Genomic DNA, 23495 nt, shown 5'->3' with positions numbered 1-23495 from the left:
ATAGAATTTTTGCACTATTGATCTTCAAGGATTTCCACCTTTATAGTCTCACTTGGAAAGAGGTGTTTCTAGGTGAAGCTATTGGAATATGTACTAAAGTTTGGACTTGGCCCATGGCTAACATGCTCTAGTTTATTTAGACAAAGAGAAATAATGCTCTATTCTAGGTTTTCTTTGCATGAACTAAATAGAGTGTATATTGTTATTGTAGGTTGAAATTATGAGTCAAGGTATTGTGAACTAGTGCACAAAGATTTGGAAGTAATAACAAAGGACTCTAAAGTCTATGGGAGAGCCAATTCAAGTTGCCTCTACTGTGTTACAAGAAGATGAATGCCCTACATCTTTTGATATGTGGCCCTTTATTAATGCCATGCATTTTTTTGGGTCTATGCCGCCTTAAGAGTTTATGTGGCTTTACATCTTTTTGATATTTGGCCTCTTGTTTATGCCTTGCATATTTTAGGGTCTATGCCTCAAGAGTTTTTGTGGTGGTTCTTGCTAAAGTTTGCTTAGGCTTGAACCATAAAAAGCTACGTATCTCGCTTCTTATACTGATATGAATGCTTCTTTCACAAAAAAAAGGATAAAGCATGTATAGTAAGTGTTGGAAGAATATATTTTATTGAACCATACATGAATTATTCTCATCATACACCAAAGAGGTTTTTGACCATTTGGACCAACTTTATCTTCATGCTCTTGCAAATCTATAATAGACACATTATATTCAAGAATGAAAATTTCCTTATTGCATCGCTTTAAGAAAGCTTTTCAAAACTTGAGTTGGTTCTAGGATCAAACATACTTGTCTTTTGCCAAATCTACATCCCAAAATCTTAAGCTAAGGCTGGATTCACATTCATTGGGACATAACAAAGCTTGGCATTCCTATAAGCCATTTACCTGGAAAAGATCAACAATTCATGTGATTGTTTGTCAATTTTGTGTGAAAACAATCCTGCCCATTATTATCTAGGGAAAGGCTCTCATTTGGACCATTGTGAATTTTGCCTAACTTGTCTAACGTGGACCAATATTATCTAGGGAAAGGCTCTCATTTGGACCATTGTGAATTTTGCCTAACTTGTCTAAATTTTTTGTAATAGTTATCATATACTTTTTTGAAATTTAGCATTTCATTTGGGATTCTTTGTCAAGCTTAGACCACCCCTTCCAAGTAGAGCAACAAACCCACAAGTTCATCCGTTGGAATCGAACTTGGGTTCTCATGCAACACACATAGATGCCTTGTTGACTCCTCTAAACCAGGAAACCCACGAGTTCATCTGTTGGAATCGAATTTGGCTTCTCATGTAGCACACATAGATTCCTTGCCCACTCCTCTAAACCAAGAAACCCACGAGTTTGTCCATTGGAATCGAACCTGGCTTCTCATGCAACACATATAGATTCCTTGCCCACTCCTCTAAACCAAGAAACCCACGAGTTTGTCCCTGGGAATCGAACCTGGCTTCTCATGCAACACACATAGATGCCTCGTCGACTCCTCTAAACCATGCTGGGTATGATTATCGTATTTTCGAAAAAATCATTAGTTTTTTTCCCCTTTTTATGTGTTTTTTTGTTTTTCTCGCTTTTGCCTGCAACATTCATCTCATCTTCAAGTTCGTCCTCACCTTTCTTTCTTCTCTCCTCTCCTCTCCTCTCTCCCTTCATCTTCATCTCCTCTTTCGCCAATCGGTATCTGAGGAATTTCCTGTCCAGCTTCCATGGCGTAAACCCTAGGCTTCTCCACTGCCATTTGTACATCACCGCCACACCCCTCTCCCTCTAGCATTTCTCCTAATCTGCCACCATTCCTTCGCATTCCCATCTTTCGCCCCTCTTCCTTTTACCCGCTCGATCATTCTAGACGCAAACCGTCGTTGGAAAATGAAAAGAAGAAGGCGTCTCCTTGCGCGCAGGATTGTGCAGTAACAAGGCCCGGGAAAGTGGGAAAGCGCTCTTTTTTAACATCAAAAGTTTGGAACACACACGCACACAGATCTTGGAGCCATGGCAGCAGAAAAGTCCACCATTTCTTGCGGCGGGGGCACAGCTTCTTGCAAAGCTCAGGTGCTTCTTGCAGGTACAGTCTCCTGCTCTGTCTGCCTGGAGGTAGTTGCGGATGGGGCGGAACGATCCATTGCCAAACTCAAGTGCGGCCACCATTTTCATCTCGGTATGTACGCTTTAAGAAATTGGTTATCTTTTAAAGATGTGAACATGCTTGATTGCTCTCTACAGTCACAACCGCATCTTTTCTTAAATCTAGTGCTGAGACGATTATTCTGCCTGTTCAATCTAAGCGTTGTGCCTAATTGCATTCTACCGTGACATATGGTGGAGTAGAGCTCTTTTCCAAAATTTTCTGACACAATAAGGTGGATCAGAATTGGTTGAAACTTTTACCGAAGAGAAGCCACTGTTTTGATTGTGGGGGTATTTTGGAAGATAAGTTAAGATTTTGGTCAGACACGTTTTGGGTGCCCAGGAGCCTTTTTGGGAAGAGCACACAATCTAGCGACTGCTGTTTCTTACACATGTCACAGTGGCAGTTCTCCACGCTGTGATGCCAAAATCTGGGTCTTTAGCTTTACATACTGCCACTGCAATGAATTGAAACACCTACTATGAGTTTAGTTTGCCGATGCATTTCATGCAATGGAGTGATTAGAGTAGCAGTCAGTAATGCTTTTAGGAGAAGATTGTGCCTTGCTTTAGGAAGATCTTTGAGGAGGAACATGGTTTGCTTTGCAGCATTTTACTGTCTGAGAGTAAGCAATAGTGAAGTTATTCACAGAAATGGATGAGCAAGAAATGCTTGGTGATGTGTTAGAAAAGGTGCTACCTTTTTTCGAGGTGATGGCCTAGAAACCCATGTTTGCTTCTGCAGACATCCCCCCCCCCCCCCCCCCCCTCCCCCCCCCTTTGAATTGATCTCATGTGGTAGGTAGTGCCCCTCTAACACTGAAAATGCAGCCGCCTAGGATTTTCTCCACCTGAACACTGAGGTTATCTTATTGTTGAAGGTGATAAAAATCTGAACTAAAGGCTGAAAACACAGCCTTTTGAGAACTTCTCCTGCTGATTCCTGCTCGAAGACAACAAATCTTTCTCAGTTCACATGCCCTTCCGATCGGTCTAGCTGTAGGTTGATGTGCAGCCCTCTTGCTTGCACTTATATGTTGAAAACACAGCTTTTGTGTCATGCTGAAAATTCTTCAGATCTGTATACCTCAGATCAGCCCTTCACTGCTCTGATAACATGTTAAGTATAGTGTTGCAGAAGCGGATGCATAGGCTGAGCGAAAGTGATGAATGCAGAAAGAAAGAGGGAGGACTCAGAAATACAGAATATTGAAGACTGAGAATCTGGAATACATGTGTAAGGGGGCTGGTGTGTGATTATGCACTCAGAACCTTGTTCTTAATGGAGAGCTTAAGAGTACAAAGATGGCGATCATGCTGGATGCAGGCTGCCTAGATAGACTGCTTTTGTTTTTTTGGGGGGGGGGGGGGGATGTGTGTGCAAAAATAGAGCAGGTTGCCCCCCCTGCAAATCTGGTTGAATGCAGATTGCGAGACGGCAATCCAGTTGAATGCCGATTGGACTGCATGTGGCTGCCTGCTGCTAGTTGTGCTGCCCGTTGCCTGTTGCACTGCCCTGACCATGTTAGGGCACTTTAGTTTTTATGCTATTGCACATTGCCGGAGGCCGACTTGTATTTGGCGGTCATTTTGAGGTTGGCTGACTAGTCCTTTCTAGTATTATTTTTCTGTTTACTTAGACAGTCTTCCTCCTCCTTACTCATTCACTTTATGTCACTCAGATACCCATCCTCCAGCACGAGTGCTTCTATTTGGAGAGAGCAAGATTGGTGTCTGAGCCTTTGTAATGTTCTTGTGCCTTGGTATAAGGATTCCATTTCTTGAGCATATTTTCTTTCAGTTCTTGTGTTCTCTGTAGCGTTCTTTTTCACTCTGTGTCCTTGCAGTTTATTGCAGCAGTGTCTCTTTGCTTCGGGTTGCTCACATTTTTTTGACATGGTATTGTAGCCTGCTCCACTTGATTTTGGTGCTGCTTGCTGCATTTGACTGCTGTTTTCAGATTTGATTGTGGATCAATTGCATCAAACAGCCTGCATTTTCTGTAGATCCCTCTCTAGCAGGTTCTGGACAGATCTGCTATGGATTTGCTGATTCAGCCTGTGTTTTCACCAAAGCTGCTGATGATTTTGCTGTTTGTGCAGCAATTTTCAACTCTCTTTTCACAGATATGCTCTCCAGCCGTTAGCGTTTTCAGCCAGATATTCTCTGAGGATGGATGACATGTACGGGTTATTTTACTTTTGTCACTACACTCACTTCACTTTTGTTCCTCGTGTGTGCGAATTGTGCTGCTAACACTAAATTTGTGGTTTGGTTTGAGTCTTGGCATGTGCCTCTCTCTCTCTCTCTCTCTCTAACCCCCTACGCTATTTCATTCTCTCATCTCCTCTCAAATTGTAAGTGTGGGGAAGAACGTGAGAATGACAATACTTTGAACTTAACCAACTTGATCAATTATCACCATGAAAATTATAGGAGAGAGAGAGAGAGAGAGAGAGAGAGAGAGAGAGAGAGAGAGAGAGGAGTCTAACACCTTGTTGAGAGGGGAACCGGTCAGGAATTTATTGAAACAAAACCATGGGCACCAAGTGCTTAGACGATATATAAAAGGACTGTTTTGTTGCAATTTTAAAAATTAGGGTTTTGAAATCCTAATTTTTGTAAACTTCAGACAGTAAGGTGATTTTCTTCTTTAGTGCTTGGATTAGATGAAACTAAGTAGAAAGTGTTTCTTAGATGAGAGATAGTGAAACCAACCTTCCTTTTGTAGATGGGTGGTAAATCCTTAACTACAACTTAAATACAGTAGCAAACAATAAATGTGAATCTGAAAATACAAATTTACCTACTGATCTTGGACAATGCACACTCGATCGGCCCCAAAGTTGGCGTCCCTTTCGGTATTTCGGTATTTCTTTAGCTTTATTGAAGAAAAAGTTGATTTACAATGGGATTCTCGTGATTCCCTTCGCAATCCAAACTCCCCTTGTTGTCGAAAGTGACCAACAAGTCTTCAATTTGATTTGTCCCTTGATTCGGGCACTTAATTGGCCTTCACCCACTTTATAGACGGTGGAAATGTCCCAAATTTAATGGCTGACTAGTCCTCCACGTGAATTTAGTTGAAATTCACCTTTAACCTTGAAAAATCCAAGTTTTGAAGCTTTCAATTTTTGGCATGCTTCCTGAGGCTATTGCTAAATCCTAATTTTTGTTGTAAATTAGGATTTACAGTAGAGAAATACTGAGATCTTTGGAGCAACGTTGTGAAATGGCTGGGAGATAAGAGAGATGTAAAGAGAGAAAATTCAGAGTTTTGTCGCGAAGAATGACTGAAAATCAGTCAAATGTTGTAGTTGCCTTGCCCACAACAGCATTAGATGCTATCGCCTATAGCTGAGATATGCCCACAACAGCATTAAATGCTGTTGCCTATAGCTGAGATATCCAAATCAACTGTCACCTTATACCTGGATGCAATTGCCCAACTCTGGAGGGTCCGAATTTGCAATCACCTCCTTAAAACTCACTCATGGTTGGTTGCAATGGCTGAAAATAGGTTGGCTATGGTTGTTCACAGCTCTTCCACATTTGCTATAACAAGAATAATCACATTTTTCCTCTTCTTCAGCCTTTTACGAGTTTGTATGGGCAAGTTTGCTAAGTGGTAACCTTTCTACAAGATTTTTCATCATTAAATATTAAATTTCAGTATTTAATTACTGAAAATTAAATCTTATAATTATTTCGATGCCGAGAGAAATAATCTAACTAGCCAATAATTAAATTGGCTAGGCATCTTTCACTCCCGAGTCTCTCTGTGCCATCTTTGACCATTAGATTGGCGTTAGGTATTATTAAACACCACATCTCTAGTGTTACCAACTGACACTTATGGCCAAATGAATGACCTAAGCCAACAATTTACACCAGATATCACTAAGTACTTGTGTAACATAACTTATAACAACTTTTGTCTTTGACATTCCATGATTTTCTGGAGTCTCGTGCTCGTAAATTTACTTTAATCCTAGTTGCATCTTACACGTGTAACGTTTACTTAATCATGTGATTAAAAATTAATCCACATGTTAAGTGAGATTTCAAAAATACTTGTCCTCATGATAGATAGATAAGAGAGTATAAGGCATGCAACGAAAATTTTAGCATGAGAGCTTGTTCCAAATGAAAAGAGGGATGTCTAATATATAGATGTGGGGCTTGGGTGCTTAAAAGTAAAAAGTAGAGGTTACAAATAAAAGTGTTTGTTGAAAATGACAAGTGCAGGGATGTTTGTTTTTTCAAAATGATAATTGTCCTTTTTTAAGTGCCACATGTCACTTTTCTAGAGAAAGAAGCTTTCAAACCTTCTACTCTAAAAATCTCTCAAATGGTTTAAGAACTTGAGATAGCTACTGAAGACAAAATTGTTTCTTGCGAAGTTTTGGAGCCTTTGATGTGAACATAATTTTCGTTTGAGTAACTTTCAAAAATAGTATATCCTAAATTTTAAGAGTTGCCAAATTTAGCTTTTGGAGAACTTCATTATATAGGTTCACCGGTTCATGGTTTGTTTCTTTGATTACAAATATCTGGTTGTACTTTCTGAAACCACTCATTATATAGGTTTTTAGTCAATTTAACTATTTGAGTGTAAAAGTCTTGGTCATCTAAGCTTTTTGGTCAGTGTGACTATTTGACTAAAACTTTTAATTTCTCTTAGGTATCTCGTCAATGACGACCCTAGTATAATTATAGGGTGTTCTGGCCGTTAGTCACCCTTAAATAAATAGATGAATATTTAATTATATTTAAAAATAGTTAAATAATACAAATCACCTTTCAAAGTATATGAGTATCAAATTAACTTGAAATTATTGAGCCGATATATCTTGGTAATAAGTGATATATACAAGGTTTGTTACATCTCTTCCTCTTGAAATCTGTCTTGTGCTCAAGTTGTTGCTTGAAGTATTTCTGATCCTACAGTTTCTTTATAAGTTGCAAGTATTTCTGGATAGTTTTTAAAATACTCTTTTGACATCCATTTAGAATCTAAATAGGAGTAATTTTTAAATTTTAAAATGATTTTTCTAGAAAAGTTTTTTTCTTGTTTTTTGATTACATGAAAGACTATTTACTTTGGTTGAAGTATCTCCTCATGTTCATCTACTTTAGATGGATGCTCTATTATAGGATCCAATGATGGAGGCTCTTCATAAGGCTTCAAAAGATAGATATGAAAAGCATTGTGAATTCTCCAATGCTATGAAAGTTGTAACCTGTAATAAACATTATAAATCTTTTTACTGACTTGAAATGACCCATAATTCTTGCTGTGAGCTTAGTGACTTGGAATGAGGGCTTATTAGAGCTTCTTAGATGAGCTTTGTCAAATTAGTCATACCCAATCTCTTTGTAAAATCAATTGCCTTAGATGCTTATTTGCTCATTTTTTTGTTTTTTTTGAGATCTTTGGATAGCTTATTGAACTTGGGCGAAAGTTGTATCCATATCATGCATGAACTTATCAGCGTGAAATATCTCCTTCTTGGTTTTAAGAATAGGTAATAAGTGTGGTTTTGCATATATGATTTGAAATGATGCTTTATATGTAGAAGTGCAAACTATGTTGTTATAGGCTTATTCTACCAAAGACAAATACTTTGCCCATTGTTGGTTGGCTTTATGGCAATAGCACTTTAGCATATCCAATATTGTGAGATTGACTATCTTACTTTGACCATCGGTTTGAGGATGATAAGAAAAAGAAAAGGTAAGCTTTGTATCGAAATTTTCAAAAAGAGCTCGTCGAAGAGACTAGTAGTTCGTGGATCTCTATCACCCACAATGGATTGTGGTAACCTATAATACTTAGAAGATTTGTTGAATAAATATTCTAGCCATGTGTTGAGACTTGATAGTCTTCTTGACTCGAATAAAATGAGTGTGTTTGCTAAATTTGTCAATTATAGTCTATATGCTATCATTACTATTTGTTGATTTTGACAAGCAAAAAAAAAAAAAAAAACCCCATAGCAATGCTTTTCCAAGGTTGGCTGGGAATTGGTAATGGTTGCAAAATCCTTGCAAGCTTTTGGCGATGAAACTTAATCTTTTTGGCACACAAGACATTCTTTGATAGATTGCTCAATGTCTCGTCGAAGACTTGGCTGAAAGAAATATATTTTAATTGCCTTGGTTGTGGCTAGAATACCACAATGAGCCATGTAAGGTGCTGCATGATATTCTTTCATTACTTTAGGTCTGAAATCTTTAGTAAGACATAACTTATTCTCCATCATAAGAAACTCATCTTTAATAACATAATAGTTTATCCTTTTATCAAGTTGTAAATTGTCCCAGATGATTTTAAAACCTTAATCAAAAGCATACATGTCCCTCATACTAGTGAAATGTGTATGATGAATCATGGATACTGTATGAATCCGAGGTTTTCTTGATAGGCATTAGCTACCGTTTTTTGATTTTTAGGAATACACAGTATTTGAAAGCTAAATTGAGCTAAATAATTGGCCCATCAAATATACTTTTTAGAAATTTTTGGTTGGTTGAGAAAATGTCTTAAATTGTCATGGTCTATCATGTTAATATAGTGGGGTGTGGGAAGCATCTTCAGCTTTAGAGAGAGATCATATGCAGAAGAACGCACAATGTTATTATTGTGGCAAGAAAAAGCATCTCCGAAAGGTATGCAAGAACAAGTGGCATTGTGGAAGGAGGAGGAGAAGAATAAGAAGAAGAAGGAGAAGGGCTTCTTAACAAGTCATCATCCTTGTCTTTTGACTCCCATTTAGGCCCTCTGGACAAGACAAAAGCCAAATCCATAAAGGGCTTCCATTCTGTAGTGAAGGCAAAGGCCGTTCTAGCCTCCTCTTTCTAGTTCTAGTGTGCTAGAGTGTAGCATCCTTCATGACTCTCTAGTGCCATCATGGTGGTGGTGGAGCATCCTACCCTCATTGATATGCAGGTGCATCGGATCAAGAGTGCAGCTTCCCACACATATTTTTGAAGTTGGGAAAGTTTTGAAATCTCAGAGTAGATTGTAGGATTGATATCCAAGTTTATGATGAGTTGTCTTGCTTGATTGAGAGCGGTTTTTGCTCCTAGTCTAAGCTCACATGAGGGAACACTTTGGTGGTTTGGCCAAAGATAGGGAACCCATGGTCATGAAGTGCTTTCTATGGAGCTAGTTGGTGATATATATTGTCAACCTTCCTTCTTGGATGGGGTGTTAAGTAATTTGATAATCTATGGACAATGGACACTCTATTGGATAATTTCATCAAGTACTTAATCTTGGATAATGAACATCTTGTTGGTCCCAAAAATTGGCATCTCTTGTATTATTTCTTTAACTTGTATTGCTAAAGGTTGAAGTACATTGAGACCCAACCCGATTTCCTTTAATATTCAATACATCCCGCTATCCATAGCAACTAGCTAGCCTTCAAACCAATCTATCCCTTGATTTACTTGGGGATTGGCTTCAATTTGTTCCTTGGAAGACAAAATTTGCCCCAAACTTAATGCTAGTTGGCTGGTCTCTTGAAATTTTTCAAAATCCTAAATTTCAGCTCTTGAATCTTAGGTATTAGTCGCCAGGTTTTGATCACTTTTTCTAGGGTGGCTGGTAAAACCTAATTTTTGCTGTAAATTAGGGTTTAGTATCATAAAATCTTCAATTGCATCCTCCTAAGATTAAATTTGGCTGAAGTGGCTTGGGAAAAGCTATGAGCTAGTTGAGAGAATAGAGAGAAAGCTAAAGAGAGATTTCAAAGTTTCATTGCCAAAATTGATTGACATTTAATGCTACTTGCCTTGTTGCAAACGATTGATTGACTACACCACTAGTAGCAACTTAGCCTCTCTTCTCCTTCCTTTAGTTCGCAAAAAGGTTGGAATGAGATTCCACTAGCATCTAATAGCCCTTTCTTGTCTTGAATGGAAGGATTTGCCAAGTGTAGTCTTCTAATTGCATTTTTCAGCAAATTTCAGCCTAATTAGATTATTTTTCAAAATATTAAGTTTCAAAAATAATTTAATGGTTAATTCTTGCTCAAATAAATAATTTTACTAGTAAAAAATTAAGTTGGTTAAACCCATTTATTATCCAAGTATTTTGAGCATTTATTTGTTTGTGGATTGACATTAATTAATTTATTAATGCTTAGCTTCTAATGTCACGGCTCACCATTGATATTAATGGTTTATAAAATCTTCTAGAACAAATTTTGTTACAAGGCACCACCTAGAACTTGATATAGTCACAAGTGACGGTCATTTTTAGACTTGAGAATTGCAGGGACAGTAGCTCCTTTCTGTTCGTATCCCATTCCATATTACTATATTGCTACTAGTGACGGTAATTCCTCCCCATTCTTGTTTCCCATCCTCGTCCCATTTTGCGTCACTTGTGACTTTGAACTTGATTAATATAACTTGTTACAACTTTTTATCTTTGACATCCTCTAACTTCTCAGGGTCCTCGGCTTGTCATTGTGAAATAACTAATCGTCACATCATAGGTGCACCTCACATTTGCACATTTGATTAACAACTTAATCAAATGCTAAGCAAATCATAAAAAATTTACGTTCTTGTGATATATTAGGATTTAACTATGATTACTTTTTGTGGTCAAGAATTGGTATAATCGACATTGACATACTATCTTTTCAAGGTATCATGGTGGTGGCTTGATCTGAGATTAACCACTTCTCGGTATCCATGGTCCTATTTGATGGTTATTGTTATATGTACTATGATGTGTCATTATCATTCTATATTATATTGTACTAACGTCCAATGATCTGAGAGAGAATGTTAGCAAAGTATATCTCATAGGGTGTTAGAGTTTGTGAATGGGTATTTTAGTTTTTAATGCTAGTGGCAAGTGCACATTAAAGCTGGTCCACTTGTTTTGGGTGTCCATTTTGGGATTGGTCGAATGGTCATTTTTGACATTATTTTTGTCGATTTATAGATAGTCTATCTCCTCTTTAGTCATTCATTTCAATCACTTGGATAGACATTCTTTATCATGATTGCTTCGATCTAGAGAGAGGGAGATTGGTGCACATTGCTAGTGACTTGGTGCTTGGGCATTTGTATCGTTTTTGTGCCTTTGTATACGGATTCCGTTTCTTGAGCACATTTTCCTTGGACTCTCATTTTTGACATTATTTTTGTCGATTTATAGATAGTCTATCTCCTCTTTAGTCATTCACTTTAATCACTTGGATATACATTCTTTATCATGATTGCTTCGATCTAGAGAGAGGGAGATTGGTGCACACTGCTAGTGACTTGGTGCTTGGGCATTTGTATTGTTTTTGTGCCTTTGTATACGGATTCCGTTTCTTGAGCACATTTTCCTTGGACTCGTGTTATTTGAAGTATTGTTTGTTGTTCTTTGTGTTCTTGTAGTCTATTGTAGCAGTGTTAGATATGCTCAATGCCCCACCCTTGTAAAGTGCCACTAGCTATCCATGGTGCATAAAGTTGTAAGGCCTTCATTATGAGGAGAAGCCATGTGGGAGTTTAGACATTGGTTGGGCCTCAACTTGTATCTTAGATGAGGTTTATATGACAGGATGACCAAAAGATAACCTACATTGGTTGGCTCGTGACTTGTATGTCAAATGAGGTTTATATGATTGGATGGCAAAAAGGTGACCTTTGTGGGTCTAATCTTTGTGTTAGATAGAGTGGTTAAGGCATTAGTGACTTGAGGCACATTGCATTGAGTTGTGAGTTGTGGGAGTTATCAAGGATATCTATGTTGGGATTTGGGGGATTGCGGAAGGCCTTAGCTAGGGAGTCTTAGTAGGGCCAGTGGCCCTTTTGATGGAGGTCTTAAGGCTAGCGTCTCGGCTCTAGGGTAAAGGAAATATTCCTTGACTGACTAGTGAAGGATCATTATATCGCAAGTCGGACAAGTTGATTTCATTGCCTTTGTTGGCTATAAAAGGGAGATCCCTTTAGAACCACGATCATCTATCTTTCACCCAATTAGAGTTCTTTGAGCTAGCATTAAGCTCTTCACCTATCACCTATGTAGATTGCTATCTTAGCTTCAAAGTAGAAGTGTATGAGTGGATAGAGCCATCTTTGTATCAATTTGCTTGGAATTTATAGAAATTTTTGTTTCTCTTATTTGCTTTGTGCTCTCTATTTCTTGCTTAAATTCTATACCTTGCGTTGTGCAATTTTTACATGGTATCAAGGTTCAGGGGACCCTAGGAAGTGATGTCAACATTTGGAAGTAGTTTTGCTACATTAGGAAGTGGTTTTGGAGCATCTACTAGTGGTGCTTTTGCATTGGCAATTCAAACATTGAGGATTCATCCACCAACCATTAGCTTAGGTACACTTTGTGAAAGTTTAAAATTACAACTATCCTTGATTCTTATGAGCTCTTGGAGATGGTGTTGGTGGGAACCACAATCTATCCCCAACCCGTCAAACAAATTGTTATGATTTCTCTAGATGTTGATATTCTATGGGCTTCGAAACAAAGGAATGTAGATGCATTATGTGCCTAAAACCATATTTTCTTCTTGGATAGGGTGGTATGTGAGTTAACACAGTTTACAGTAAGCAATAAAATTCACAAATGTGAAATTCGAACTTTACCAACCTAATCTTGGACAATTGACACTTGATTGCACCAACAATTGGTGCCCCTTGTATTTTTTAAATTTGTATTGCCAAAGGTTGAAGTATACTTAGATATGGATTGATCACCTTCAATCTTCAATATGATGGCTGTCAAAAATGACAAGCAATTCTAAGATTGAATTTGCCCCTTGATTGAGCTTCAATCCGGCTACAATTAATGAAAAGTGGTTCATCCCTTGGATCAGCTGCAAACTCTTTTCTTTCAACTGCTTCATTGAGTACGCGGTCTTTAAGTTAATGGATATGAATCCTAAGGTGGCTGAAAAACCCTAATTGCTGCCATAAATTAGGGTTTCAGCAGCAAATCATTGCCGCTTTTCACTAGAGACTGGAATATGTTGAGAATAATTGAGGGAATGTCCGAGAATGAGAGAAAACTCAGCTAGAAAGAGTCTCTTTTGTTGGGAATAAAGGCCTCGTGCCTTTTAAATGTGCTCGGGTGTGAACACACCCTTAGCACTTGTACTTACACATATATATCTATCTAAAAACCTAAAGGTACTCTCTCATCATTGTACCTAAAAACGTGCCCACTCTCTACTCTGCTCTCTCTCTCACTCTCTCAGTCTCTCATTGCGCATAACAACTGTCTGTCTAGATCTCCGTGCCTAACCCGTCACTACAAAGTGGTATCAGAGCCCAGGTGCTTAATACTCCATCAGTCTTGCAGGAATCAACGGCAGAGTCGGAGTTGCAGGTTGGGCTGCAGGCATCGTGGGCGACATGATTGACGAAGTCCAAGTCAACGAACTATTGGACGGGGTGTGACAGGTCATGAATAGGTGACAGTCGCCAGTTGGACAGAGTAGGCAGCAGAGTCGGCGAGGGCCAGCGGGTAGCGGACAGAGCGTAATGGGGCAGCAGTTGCATGACGATGGTTCATGGCGGGTAGGCGCAGGTGACGTCCCGTTGGCGACCTACACAGGGTCAACGGACCCTGTCATTTTTTTTTTCAAAATCGTTTTTTTAAAAGAAAAACACGAAGAAAAGTCAACTTCTACCCCTTTCTTGATGGGGTTTTGCGTGCCAGGCACAAAAGGCCAAATCTGTGCAAACTTGGCTTGAAAATTTGGGGCTTTTTCCGGATTTGGGGACTGTGATGCAGAGCAAGGTCATTTGTCTCAAAATTGCAGGAATTTTGTGACATTTTGTCCTCGACATTTGGGGCTTTCATGTACATGCGCAAATTGGGCTGAAATTTATCCAATTTCTCGACATTGATGCACATTGGACCTCGTGCAATTTGGGGCTTTTGCAGTTTGGGCAAAATCTGTGCAGCATTTGGTCATTTTATGTACATGCAGGTTGAATTCCATGCAATTTGGACATCAACACTTGGTAAATTTGGGGGTTTTGTTGAAATTGCTCTATTTTGGCAAAATTGGCATGTTCTATGCATGACAGAGAAAATGCAGATGTGCGGCTAATGCTTTGAGCACAAAAATTTTGGGGCTTTTGATTGTTCGTGTCAAATTTCATGCCCGTGGGTACATGTACAATAGAAATTGCAGCTGAAATTTTGGAATTTCTCATGTAATGTGATGTATATGCCCTTGGAACAGCTGTAATCAGTTGGATAATGCTGTAGCACATGGTTTGGTGCTTCTGAAAATTTAATTATGGATCTGAAATTTGTGCCTCTGTGTGGTCATTTATTGCTGATTGGTACTTGTGTACCTTGGTCACTTGGGTGATAGTTTGGGCCTGCACTTGCTGGTTTTTTGGTCACATTTGGGTTGAAAATCATGGCTGGCTGCAATGATAGCAGTAATCTGATGCACATAAAGAAGCTTGAAGGCGCACATAACTTTGCAGTTTGGCAAAAGCAGTGCTATAATATCCTGTTGCAAAAGAAGCAGGCAAAGCCGATCAAAACCAAAGGGGCAAAGCCCGCGGACATGGAATAGGACGATTGGGATGAGTTAAATGAGCTTGCACGCTCAACCATAGGGCTATCAATTTTTGATGCCTTGCTGTTCAACATTGAAGGTTTGGATTCTGCATATGCTATATGGACTAGATTGGAGGAACTGTAATCACAAAAGAGTGCTGCAAGCAAAGTGTATTGGCTGAAAAAGCTTATGGATTTGTGTATGAAAGAGGGTACAGCAATGTCTACTCACTTGAGTGAGTTTAACTCCATTTTCAGCTAGTTGGTTGCCGTGAAGTTCATGATTGATGAGAAATTTAAGGCTACTTTCTTGCTTTGTACTCTACCAGAGAGTTGGGATACATTCAGTATTGCTATGAGCAATTCTAATGTGATCCTTTTGTATGCTGATGTAGAGAGTGCTCTACTTATGGAAGAAATGAATCGGCAGAACAATGCATCCAATAAGTCTTCCAATGCTTTGCATGCTAGGGGTAGATCATAGCAGAAAGGCAAATCTGATAGAAAGGGATGTAGTAAATCACGTGGCAAAGATGTTGAATGCCATCATTGTGGCAAGAAGGGTCACTTTAAACGTGATTGCTACAAATGGAAGAAAGAGAAAGGAAAGGGCAATAAGACAGATGATAGCAAGGAAGAGAAGAAGGACAGTCAGCCTAAGAAGAGCAGTGTAAAAATTGAAGAGGTGAATGTAGTCACTCATCATGACAGTGATAGTGGGAGTGACGTACTCTTTATCTCTTCACACTTTGATGCACATGCTTTACTTGCAGATACATATGATGACATGCATACCTGGATTCTCGATTCAGGTGCTTCCTTTCATGTCACCCCTTATCGTGAGTGGTTCTTTGCCTATACAGAGGGCCAACATGGTGTTGTTTATCTTGGGGACAACTATGCATGTGACATTGCAGGTATTGGCAGTGTGTAGTTGCAGTTTCAACATGGCTCTGTCTTCATACTTTAATATGTATGGCATGTACCTCAGCTCAAGAAGAGCTTGATTAGCATAGGGCAGCTAGATGATAATGATTTTCATACCACCTTTGGTGATGGAAAATGGAAGATCTGTAAGGGATCTAGGGTTATTGCAAGAGGCTGCAAGAGTGATACTTTGTATCCACTTCATGTATCTAGTGTGCGCGACTATGTTGTTGCCGTGACCGAGCAGCCAAGCGTTTCTTTGTGGCATGGCCGGTTGGGACACATGAGTCAAACTGGAATGAAAGTGCTTTCTTGTTTGGGTTACTTGCCTTGTCTTCGTTATGCTGATTTTGAGCACTGTGATCATTGTATTTATAGCAAACATGCACAGACGTCTTACAAAAAGTCTCTTTCTTTGAAATCTTCTCCTCTAGAGTTAGTACTTTTGGATGTATGTTAAATGCCAGGATTATCTTTAGGGGAAAAGAAATATTTTGTCGCCTTTGTCAATGATGCTACACGGAAGGTATGGGTTAACCCTATTCGTAGCAATGATGAAATGCTTGACAAGTTTAAAAATTCTTGGCATTGGCTAAAAATCAAACAGATAAGACACTTAAGTGTCTTCGCTCTGACAATGGTGGGGAATATGTGTCCAAGGCCTTTCAGGCATTTTGTGAGAGCAAAGGGATAAAGAGGGAGCTCACTGCTACTCATAATCCGCCCCAAAATGGAGTTGCAGAGCGTATGAATCGTACCATACAGGATAAGGTCCGTAAGATGCTGTCTCATGTTGCATTATCCCATGGTTGTTAGGCAAAGGTTTTTATGATAGCCATTCACTTATTTAATCGATCACCAAACAGGTCTTTTGGGGGGGGGGGGGGGGGAGTTTCCCGAGGAGTGTGGTCAGGCAAGCCACCTTCATATGCTCATTTGAAAGTGTTTGGCTATGAGGCTTTTGTGCACATTCGTAAAGAAAAATGCAGCAAACTTGAGCCAAAGTCCTGTAAATGCATTTTTCTAGGATATGGTGACGAGGGTGAAATGGGGTATAAATTGTGGGATCTCGAGAAAAGGAAAGTAGTACGCAGCAATGACGTTATCTTCTGGGAAGATCGCATGTACAAACAACTTGAAAAGACCGAGGAGGTCCGTAGGATTGTATTCCGGGAAGAAATGCCTTTTGGAGAGCAAAATGTGCTTGATGTACAGTACAACAGCAAATACCTGCTATAAATGAATCTATAAATGCAGGAAACGATCAGCCAACTATTGCCCATGAAAATGAGCCATTACATGTGCAGGAACAGCCAGGACAGCAAGCTGTGAATGCTGATTTAGAGGCTGAAATGCCAAGACAACATGCTGAAAATGGAAATTTGCAAGAATAGCCAACAAATAATGACCATTGGGTTAGGAGATCGTCTAGGGCTACTAGACAACCTGATAGATTTGTTCCCGGTGCAAACAATGTAGCTTATTATGTCATGTTGACAGATTGTGGTGAACCGTCTTGCTTGAAAGAAGCAATGGACAGATAGGACATCAAGAAATGGTATAAAGCCATGTTGTCAGAGATGGAATCTCTTGAAAAAAATGGCACTTGGGACTTGGTGCAGTTGCCTAAAGGGTAGAAAACCCTTCCATGCAAATGGGTTTACAAGATGGTTGTCACTTCTGGTTCCTCACGAAAGTACAAAGCAAGATTGGTTGCAAAGGGATACAAGTAGGAGCATGGAATTGACTTTGATGAGATTTTCTCTCCTGTAGTCAAGATGACTACATTGAGAACCATTTTGGACTTGGTTGCAGTTGAGGATATGGAGCTTATACAGATGGATGTAAAGATTGCGTCTTTACATGGTGATCTGCATGAAGACATATGTATGTAGCAGCCTGAAGGGTTTGTTGAACAAGGGAAAGAAAAAATGATATGTAAACTCAAAAGGAGTTTGTATGGGTTGAAACAAGCACAAAGAGAATGGTATCATAAGTTTGATACATTCATGTAGTGATGGCAGCCTGATTATCTTGGTTTTGTATGTTGATGACATGCTGATTGTTGGCAGGGATACTCATGCCTTGGATTCATTGAAGCAAAGTCTTCATGGCAGCTTTGACATGAAGGATCTTGGTGATGCAAATCACATTCTTGGCATGCGAATACTCAGAGATAGATCGAAAGGCTTACTCTATCTATCTCAGCAGGAGTATATCTCCAAGGTTTTGCAGTGTTTCAATATGGAGGGGGGGAAAACAATTGGGGTTCCATTGCCTTCATATGTTAGGAATAAAGGCCTCATGTCTTTTAAATGTGCTTGGGTGTGAACACACCCTTAGCACTTGTACTTATATATATATATCTATCTAAAAACCTAAAGGTACTCTCTCGTCATTGTACCTAAAAACGTGCGCATTCTCTACTCTGCTCTCTCTCATTGTCTCTGTCTCTCACTGCATATAACAACTGTCTATCTAGACCTCCGTGCCTAACCCATCACTACATCTTTTGAATAGTAGGTCTAATGGCAATTCTGATGGTGTCAACAGCTTTGAAAGGTAGGGTAAAACCTTATTATGATTGACAAGCCCTCCTCTTCTATGGTTGCCTCTCACTGAGGCAGAGAAGAAAATTTGTTCCCCCTGTCTTGTTACATTGCATGTTGCCATTTGATTTTGGGTGTCACCTAATGGCTTGTTCCTCTCTTAATTGCTCTTTATCCCCTCTCAATCTCCAAAATGGCTGCCACCACCCTTAGCCAACCCCAACACTCTTCTCCTAGCCTGTTTGGGCAAGTTTACCAAGCGGCAACAAAAGTAATTTCTAGCATTGATTCATTAAATATTAAAATTTACTTTTTAAAAATTAATTAATTAATCACTTGACCTTTGCCCAATAATTGGTAGGTGCCCATTCATAATTAATGTGCTAATTCCCAAGGAATTTTAGAAAGTGCCATAATAGGTTACTTTTTACTGCTCCATGAAATAGCTGCTAATCCAACGGAGAAAGCATAACATGTGTTGGGCAGTCTCGAATCCACATCACCTATGTGAGTCTCTCCATTCAGAAAGAGTGGCCCCCTCTCCATACATGATCTTGTAGGATCGAGTCCTCTGTAAATAGTGCAGAGTGCGCAAAGCAACTCTCCAATGAGCATGAATAGGAGTCTTCACGAAAGGAGTCAACAATGCCACCACAAAGGAAACATCTGGTCGAGTGTGAATAGGCCAAATCAATGAGGCAACAAGGCAGTTTTATCGGGTAGCATCTCAAAGGGGATTTGTCAACAACTTGGACATTGGGTCCATGGGGCAAGAAATAGGCTGATACTTGGCAAACTCCGAAAGTAATAGAGACGTACTTATGTTGGGAATATGAAGATGCCTTGTGCTATGTGATAAATCTCCAAACCAAGGAAGAAGTGTAGGATCCCAAGGTTCGTCATATTGAACTCTTGTCGTAATATCTCCTGAGTTTGATCAACCTCCTTTGCATTACTCCTTGTGATAATAAGGTTATCAACATATAAAATGACCAAGACACACTTGTCACCCTCAACCTTGTAATAAAGGTTGGGGTCATGATTTGATGGATGGAAGCCACTTTGTAAGAAGGATCGATAAATCCTTAGGTACGGAGCCCAAGGAGGTTGCTCTAGGCCATAGAGGGTGTTTTGTAACCTGTAAATATAGTCTTCCTTCCCCTGCATGAGTAAACCAGGAGGCTGGAAAACATAAATCTCCTCCTTCAAGATGCCATTCAGAAAGGCCAAGTTCATGTCTATGTGATAAATTGGCGAATGGTGATGAGTAGCAAGGGTTAAGATAGCCCAAATAGTGGACATCCAAGCTGTAGGTGTGAAGGTCTCAAAGTAATCTAATCTTGCCCTTCGAGAAAATCCCTTGGTAATAAGCCTAGTCTTGTGCTTGTCTAAGGATCCATATGCAAGATACTTGGTCTTATAGGCCCACTTTACACTAATCGCCATTCGCTTGTTTGGGCGTGAAACCAACTCCGAAGTCTAGTTTTGCTCGATAGAATTGGGCTTACCTGCATAGCATTGCGACAAATCTCCTTTGTAAGAGCCTTATCAATTGTAGTAGGTTAATGGTTGTGAAGAATCTAGGACATAAGGGTATAGTTTACATAAAGTGAACTATCCTTTTGGGTCTGAATTATGGCTGATGTGCATGGTCCTAGAAGCGTTTCAGGGAAATGATTAATCTCGTACTCTTGCACGAGCCTGTGATACCACCTAGGAATGGTGGTAGGCTCAACCTGTTGCGAGGGAGATTCAGTAGCCTCCGATGCTTGCAATGCACTTGTTTGTGGAAGAGACTACCTCTCACTAGGGAAATGTGAGTTGTCCTCATCCGAGGAAGAAAGTTTCCCCTTTCATGGCTCAATTCTCCCATAAGGAGATGGGAAAGAGATAGAAATACTTGATGATGAGGTAAAAGGAGGAGGATGTCAAGGGTTGAAGGGGGAGAAGAGAGGGAGATGGGGTACTAGAGAAAGGAGGGGTAGGAGTAATAGATGTTGAAGGGATGCTAATGGATAATCTAGAAAGAAGAGGGATTGATAGCTCCCCCACACACTCCCGCTTCCCCTCCCCCCTTTCCATTAGTCACCGATGATGAAGAACCATGTGTAACAGAAAAACCATCAATCAGATTTTGGAAGGTTCAATCTCAAAGATCACATCCTTGCTTATCTCGATCTTTCGTTTCTTCGAATCACAGTGAGAGCCCTTCGTGGTCGTGCTGTAGCTCATGAAGATAAGCTTTGTCGATTTGGGATCAGGTTTGCTCCTTCGTTTCTTCTTGTCCACATGGATAAATGTATCGCACCCAAGGATGCGAAAGTGGGAGATAGAAGGCCTCTTTGTAAAGAAAGCCTCATAGGGAGTCATATCCTTCAATAGAAAACCTATTGTGGATACAAACTGCTATAGCCATTGCCTCACCCTAAAAGGAATGAGATAGACTCGTATGTTCCAATATTGTTTGATCCTTTCGAGCATGGTTTGATTGATGTGCTCCACCATACCATTCTCAGATGGCGTGTTCAAATGGAAATACTCCACCTGAATATCGTGATCCTTGTACAATTGGGAAAATAGGCTTAGATAGTCACATTGACTAAAAGCCCATATAATGAGTGGTTTTAGAAAGTAAAACTAGATGCGTATGATTGAAGAAACAAACCATGAACCGGTGAACCTATATAATGAAGCTCTCTAGAAGCTAAATTTAGCGACTCCTAAAATTTAGGAGGTTACTATGTTTTGTAAGTTGTTGAAATGGAGACTTGGTTTGCATCAAAGGCTCTCAAATTTCAGAAGGAACGATTTTGTCTATAGTAGCTTTCTCAAATTCTTAACCATTTAAGAGATTTTTAGAGTAGAAGATTTGGAAGCTTTGTTCTCTAGAAAAGTGACGTGGCATTTAAAAGAGGACACGTGTCATTTTGAAGAGACAAGTATCCCTATACTCGTTATTTGTAGTCTCTACTTTTCATTTTTGAGCATCCAAGCCTCACACCTATATATTGAAGATATCTCTCTTTATTTGAAATAGGCTCTCGCGTTGAAATTTGAGCCACATGCTTTGTATTCTTCTATCTCTCTCTCTCATCCAAGAAGCACTTTCTACTTAGTTTGATCTAATTCAAGCATAAAGAAAATAATCAGCTTACTGCTTGAGTTTACAAAAATTAGGGTTTCAAAATCCTAATTTGCAAAATTGCAGTAAATCATCCCTTTTATATACGGTTCAGGTACTTCGTGCTTGTGGTTTTGTTTGAATAAATTCTTGTAAAGGGGGAGGGACTGGTTGCTCTCTCAATGTGGTGTCGGCTCCTTTCTCTCTCTCTCTCTCTCTCTCCTAATTTTCATGGTGATAATTAATGGAGTTGGTTAAATTGAAAGTATTGCCATTCTCATGTTCTTCCTTGCATTTACATTGGCATCAGAGCAAGGATTTCTTCTTTGCAATAACTTTTTTGGATGACAAGATCTTGTGGTCCAACTTTCTCACCATGTCACAAGGCAAAGAGGAGAATTTTGATGAACAATTGGAAGGCTCCCGACCCTTTGTATGTGACATTTGTATGCTTCTCTAATTATGAGAAGATACAAAGATACAAGGAATTGGAAGCGGATCTAGAAATTCAAGCTTTTATGGAGAGAAGGGCTAAAGTATGGGCTCAAGCGAAGTTCTTTGAAGATTTTCTTATTGAGAAGGCTCGTGAGACAAATGGTATTATGGCTACAAAGGCCTTTCTTAGAAAAGATTGCTAATCAACATGTTCTCATTCATTTTGATGTAGGGCTACATATCATTATATCCATTCTCAGATAATTTGCTTGGAAGTTGGATTATAAATTGTGATATGTATGAATATTGAACATATTGAATCTCCTCTCATATGATATATCTATGTCTCGTTCTCCTTTATAGGTGAATGTTGACAAGATTGATATAGAGAATGCGTGTGACATTTCGTAGATACCACAGGAGGAGCGGGATATCTACTCCATGCTCTATGAGGAGTTATCGGCACTAGTGCATGAGACTCGTGCAAAGAGGAGGGTTAGAGTGAGAGCCACATGTGGTTGTGTATCACAGGTAGAGTTAAAGCCATAGTCTGAGGATAAGGCAGAGGTTGCTTCATCAACTTCTCGATCAAGGTCCTCGGAGTCGGATGAGGAGATGATGTACAGATCCTTGGAGTCCGGATGAGTCATGAGTCGTGACTCGTGATAAACAAGAGTTAGTTTAGCAGTGCAGAGTCCAGACTAAAGTTGCCAGTTGTTCATTGATATTGAAACTTATAGCCTCACTGGACTTTGGAGTTTTGACAAATTATTCACATGACATAGTTACTATCATTGTATCTTGATCCCACTTATTATGCATCTTGATTCTTGTTCCATTGTTCTTCATGTCAGTCTTCATTGCTCTTTAGATAATAGATTATTCATGAGTCATAAATTCTAATTCATTTTGTTGCCTTAAGTTTTGAAAATTGAGTCTTAATTGTGTTAAGCTGTCTTAAGTTTCAACCATTGAGTCCTCAGTCTTGACTCCTCAATCTTCACTCGTAAGTCGTGAGTCGTGACTCGTGAAATGTGTAATGAATCATGATTTCAATCATGACATAAAGGCTCAAAGTTTTGTCTGAAATTTGGATACATGTTATAGGCATTGATATATTTACATATCCAGATATTACTGTATTTTTTTTAGTGTAGAATCCGAAGCGTCGTTTCCCCGTTCCCAAAATTTGACCGAAACTCCAAAACTCCGGTTTTTTCTGCTTCCGTTTCCCCTGTTTCCGAAACTCCTCCATACTATGTCGCAATGGCACTTTGACTGTTAGTAAAGAAAGGAGTAGGCTCCGTAATAGATACATCCAAGTCATCTAACTAGTGTTTAAGCCATACACATTTAATTGTGGTAGTGAAAGCTATCTTGTATTCAGCTTCACATGACAATGTGGCAATAGTGGATTGTTTCTTGCTAAGCCAAGAGATGCAAGATGAGCCAAGAAAGAAACAATTGCTATTAGTGGAGTGACGAGAATCATAATCATCAGCCTAATCAGAATCATTGTAAGTATGTGAGTGTAGTGTTTCCTCCCCTTGGCATAAAGCAATCGAAGAGTCCTAGTACCTTGCAAGTAATAGAAAACACGCTTGACAGCTTGCCAATGTGACATGCTTGATTGATGCATATATCTGCTCAGGGCTGAAATTGCAAACAACTTTACTCCAGGTTCCATTGGTGTACAAACTAGCTTGCAATTATGTAAGCCAAACCTCTCAAGAGTCAAGAAGTTTACTAATGT

General features: G+C 39.4%; 1 protein-coding gene and 1 long non-coding RNA gene across 2 annotated transcripts in view; both read left to right on the top strand.

Annotated features, from left to right (window-relative positions):
• Window positions 1-1604: 1604 nt before the first annotated feature.
• LOC148030934 (uncharacterized) overlaps window positions 1605-23495 on the top strand; it is a 40469-nt gene continuing 18578 nt past the window's right edge. Inside the window, exon 1 of the mRNA XM_087684484.1 lies at window positions 1605-2185. Within this exon, the coding sequence (XP_087540610.1) occupies window positions 2020-2185 (166 nt within the window). The 5' untranslated portion in view covers window positions 1605-2019. The remainder of the gene's footprint in view (window positions 2186-23495) is intronic.
• Window positions 3302-4464, top strand: LOC148030935 (uncharacterized). Its single transcript, XR_015691966.1, has 3 exons — window positions 3302-3749; window positions 3837-3917; window positions 4002-4464. It is a non-coding gene; the product is annotated as an uncharacterized LOC148030935 (long non-coding RNA).

The sequence above is a fragment of the Lygodium microphyllum genome, chromosome 9 (genome assembly GCF_053477565.2).
Source record: "Lygodium microphyllum isolate KBCC chromosome 9, Lygodium_microphyllum_v1.1.10, whole genome shotgun sequence".
Lineage (NCBI taxonomy): Eukaryota > Viridiplantae > Streptophyta > Polypodiopsida > Schizaeales > Lygodiaceae > Lygodium > Lygodium microphyllum.
Note: the sequence above shows the minus strand (reverse complement) of the source record. Positions and strands in the feature narration are given on the sequence as shown.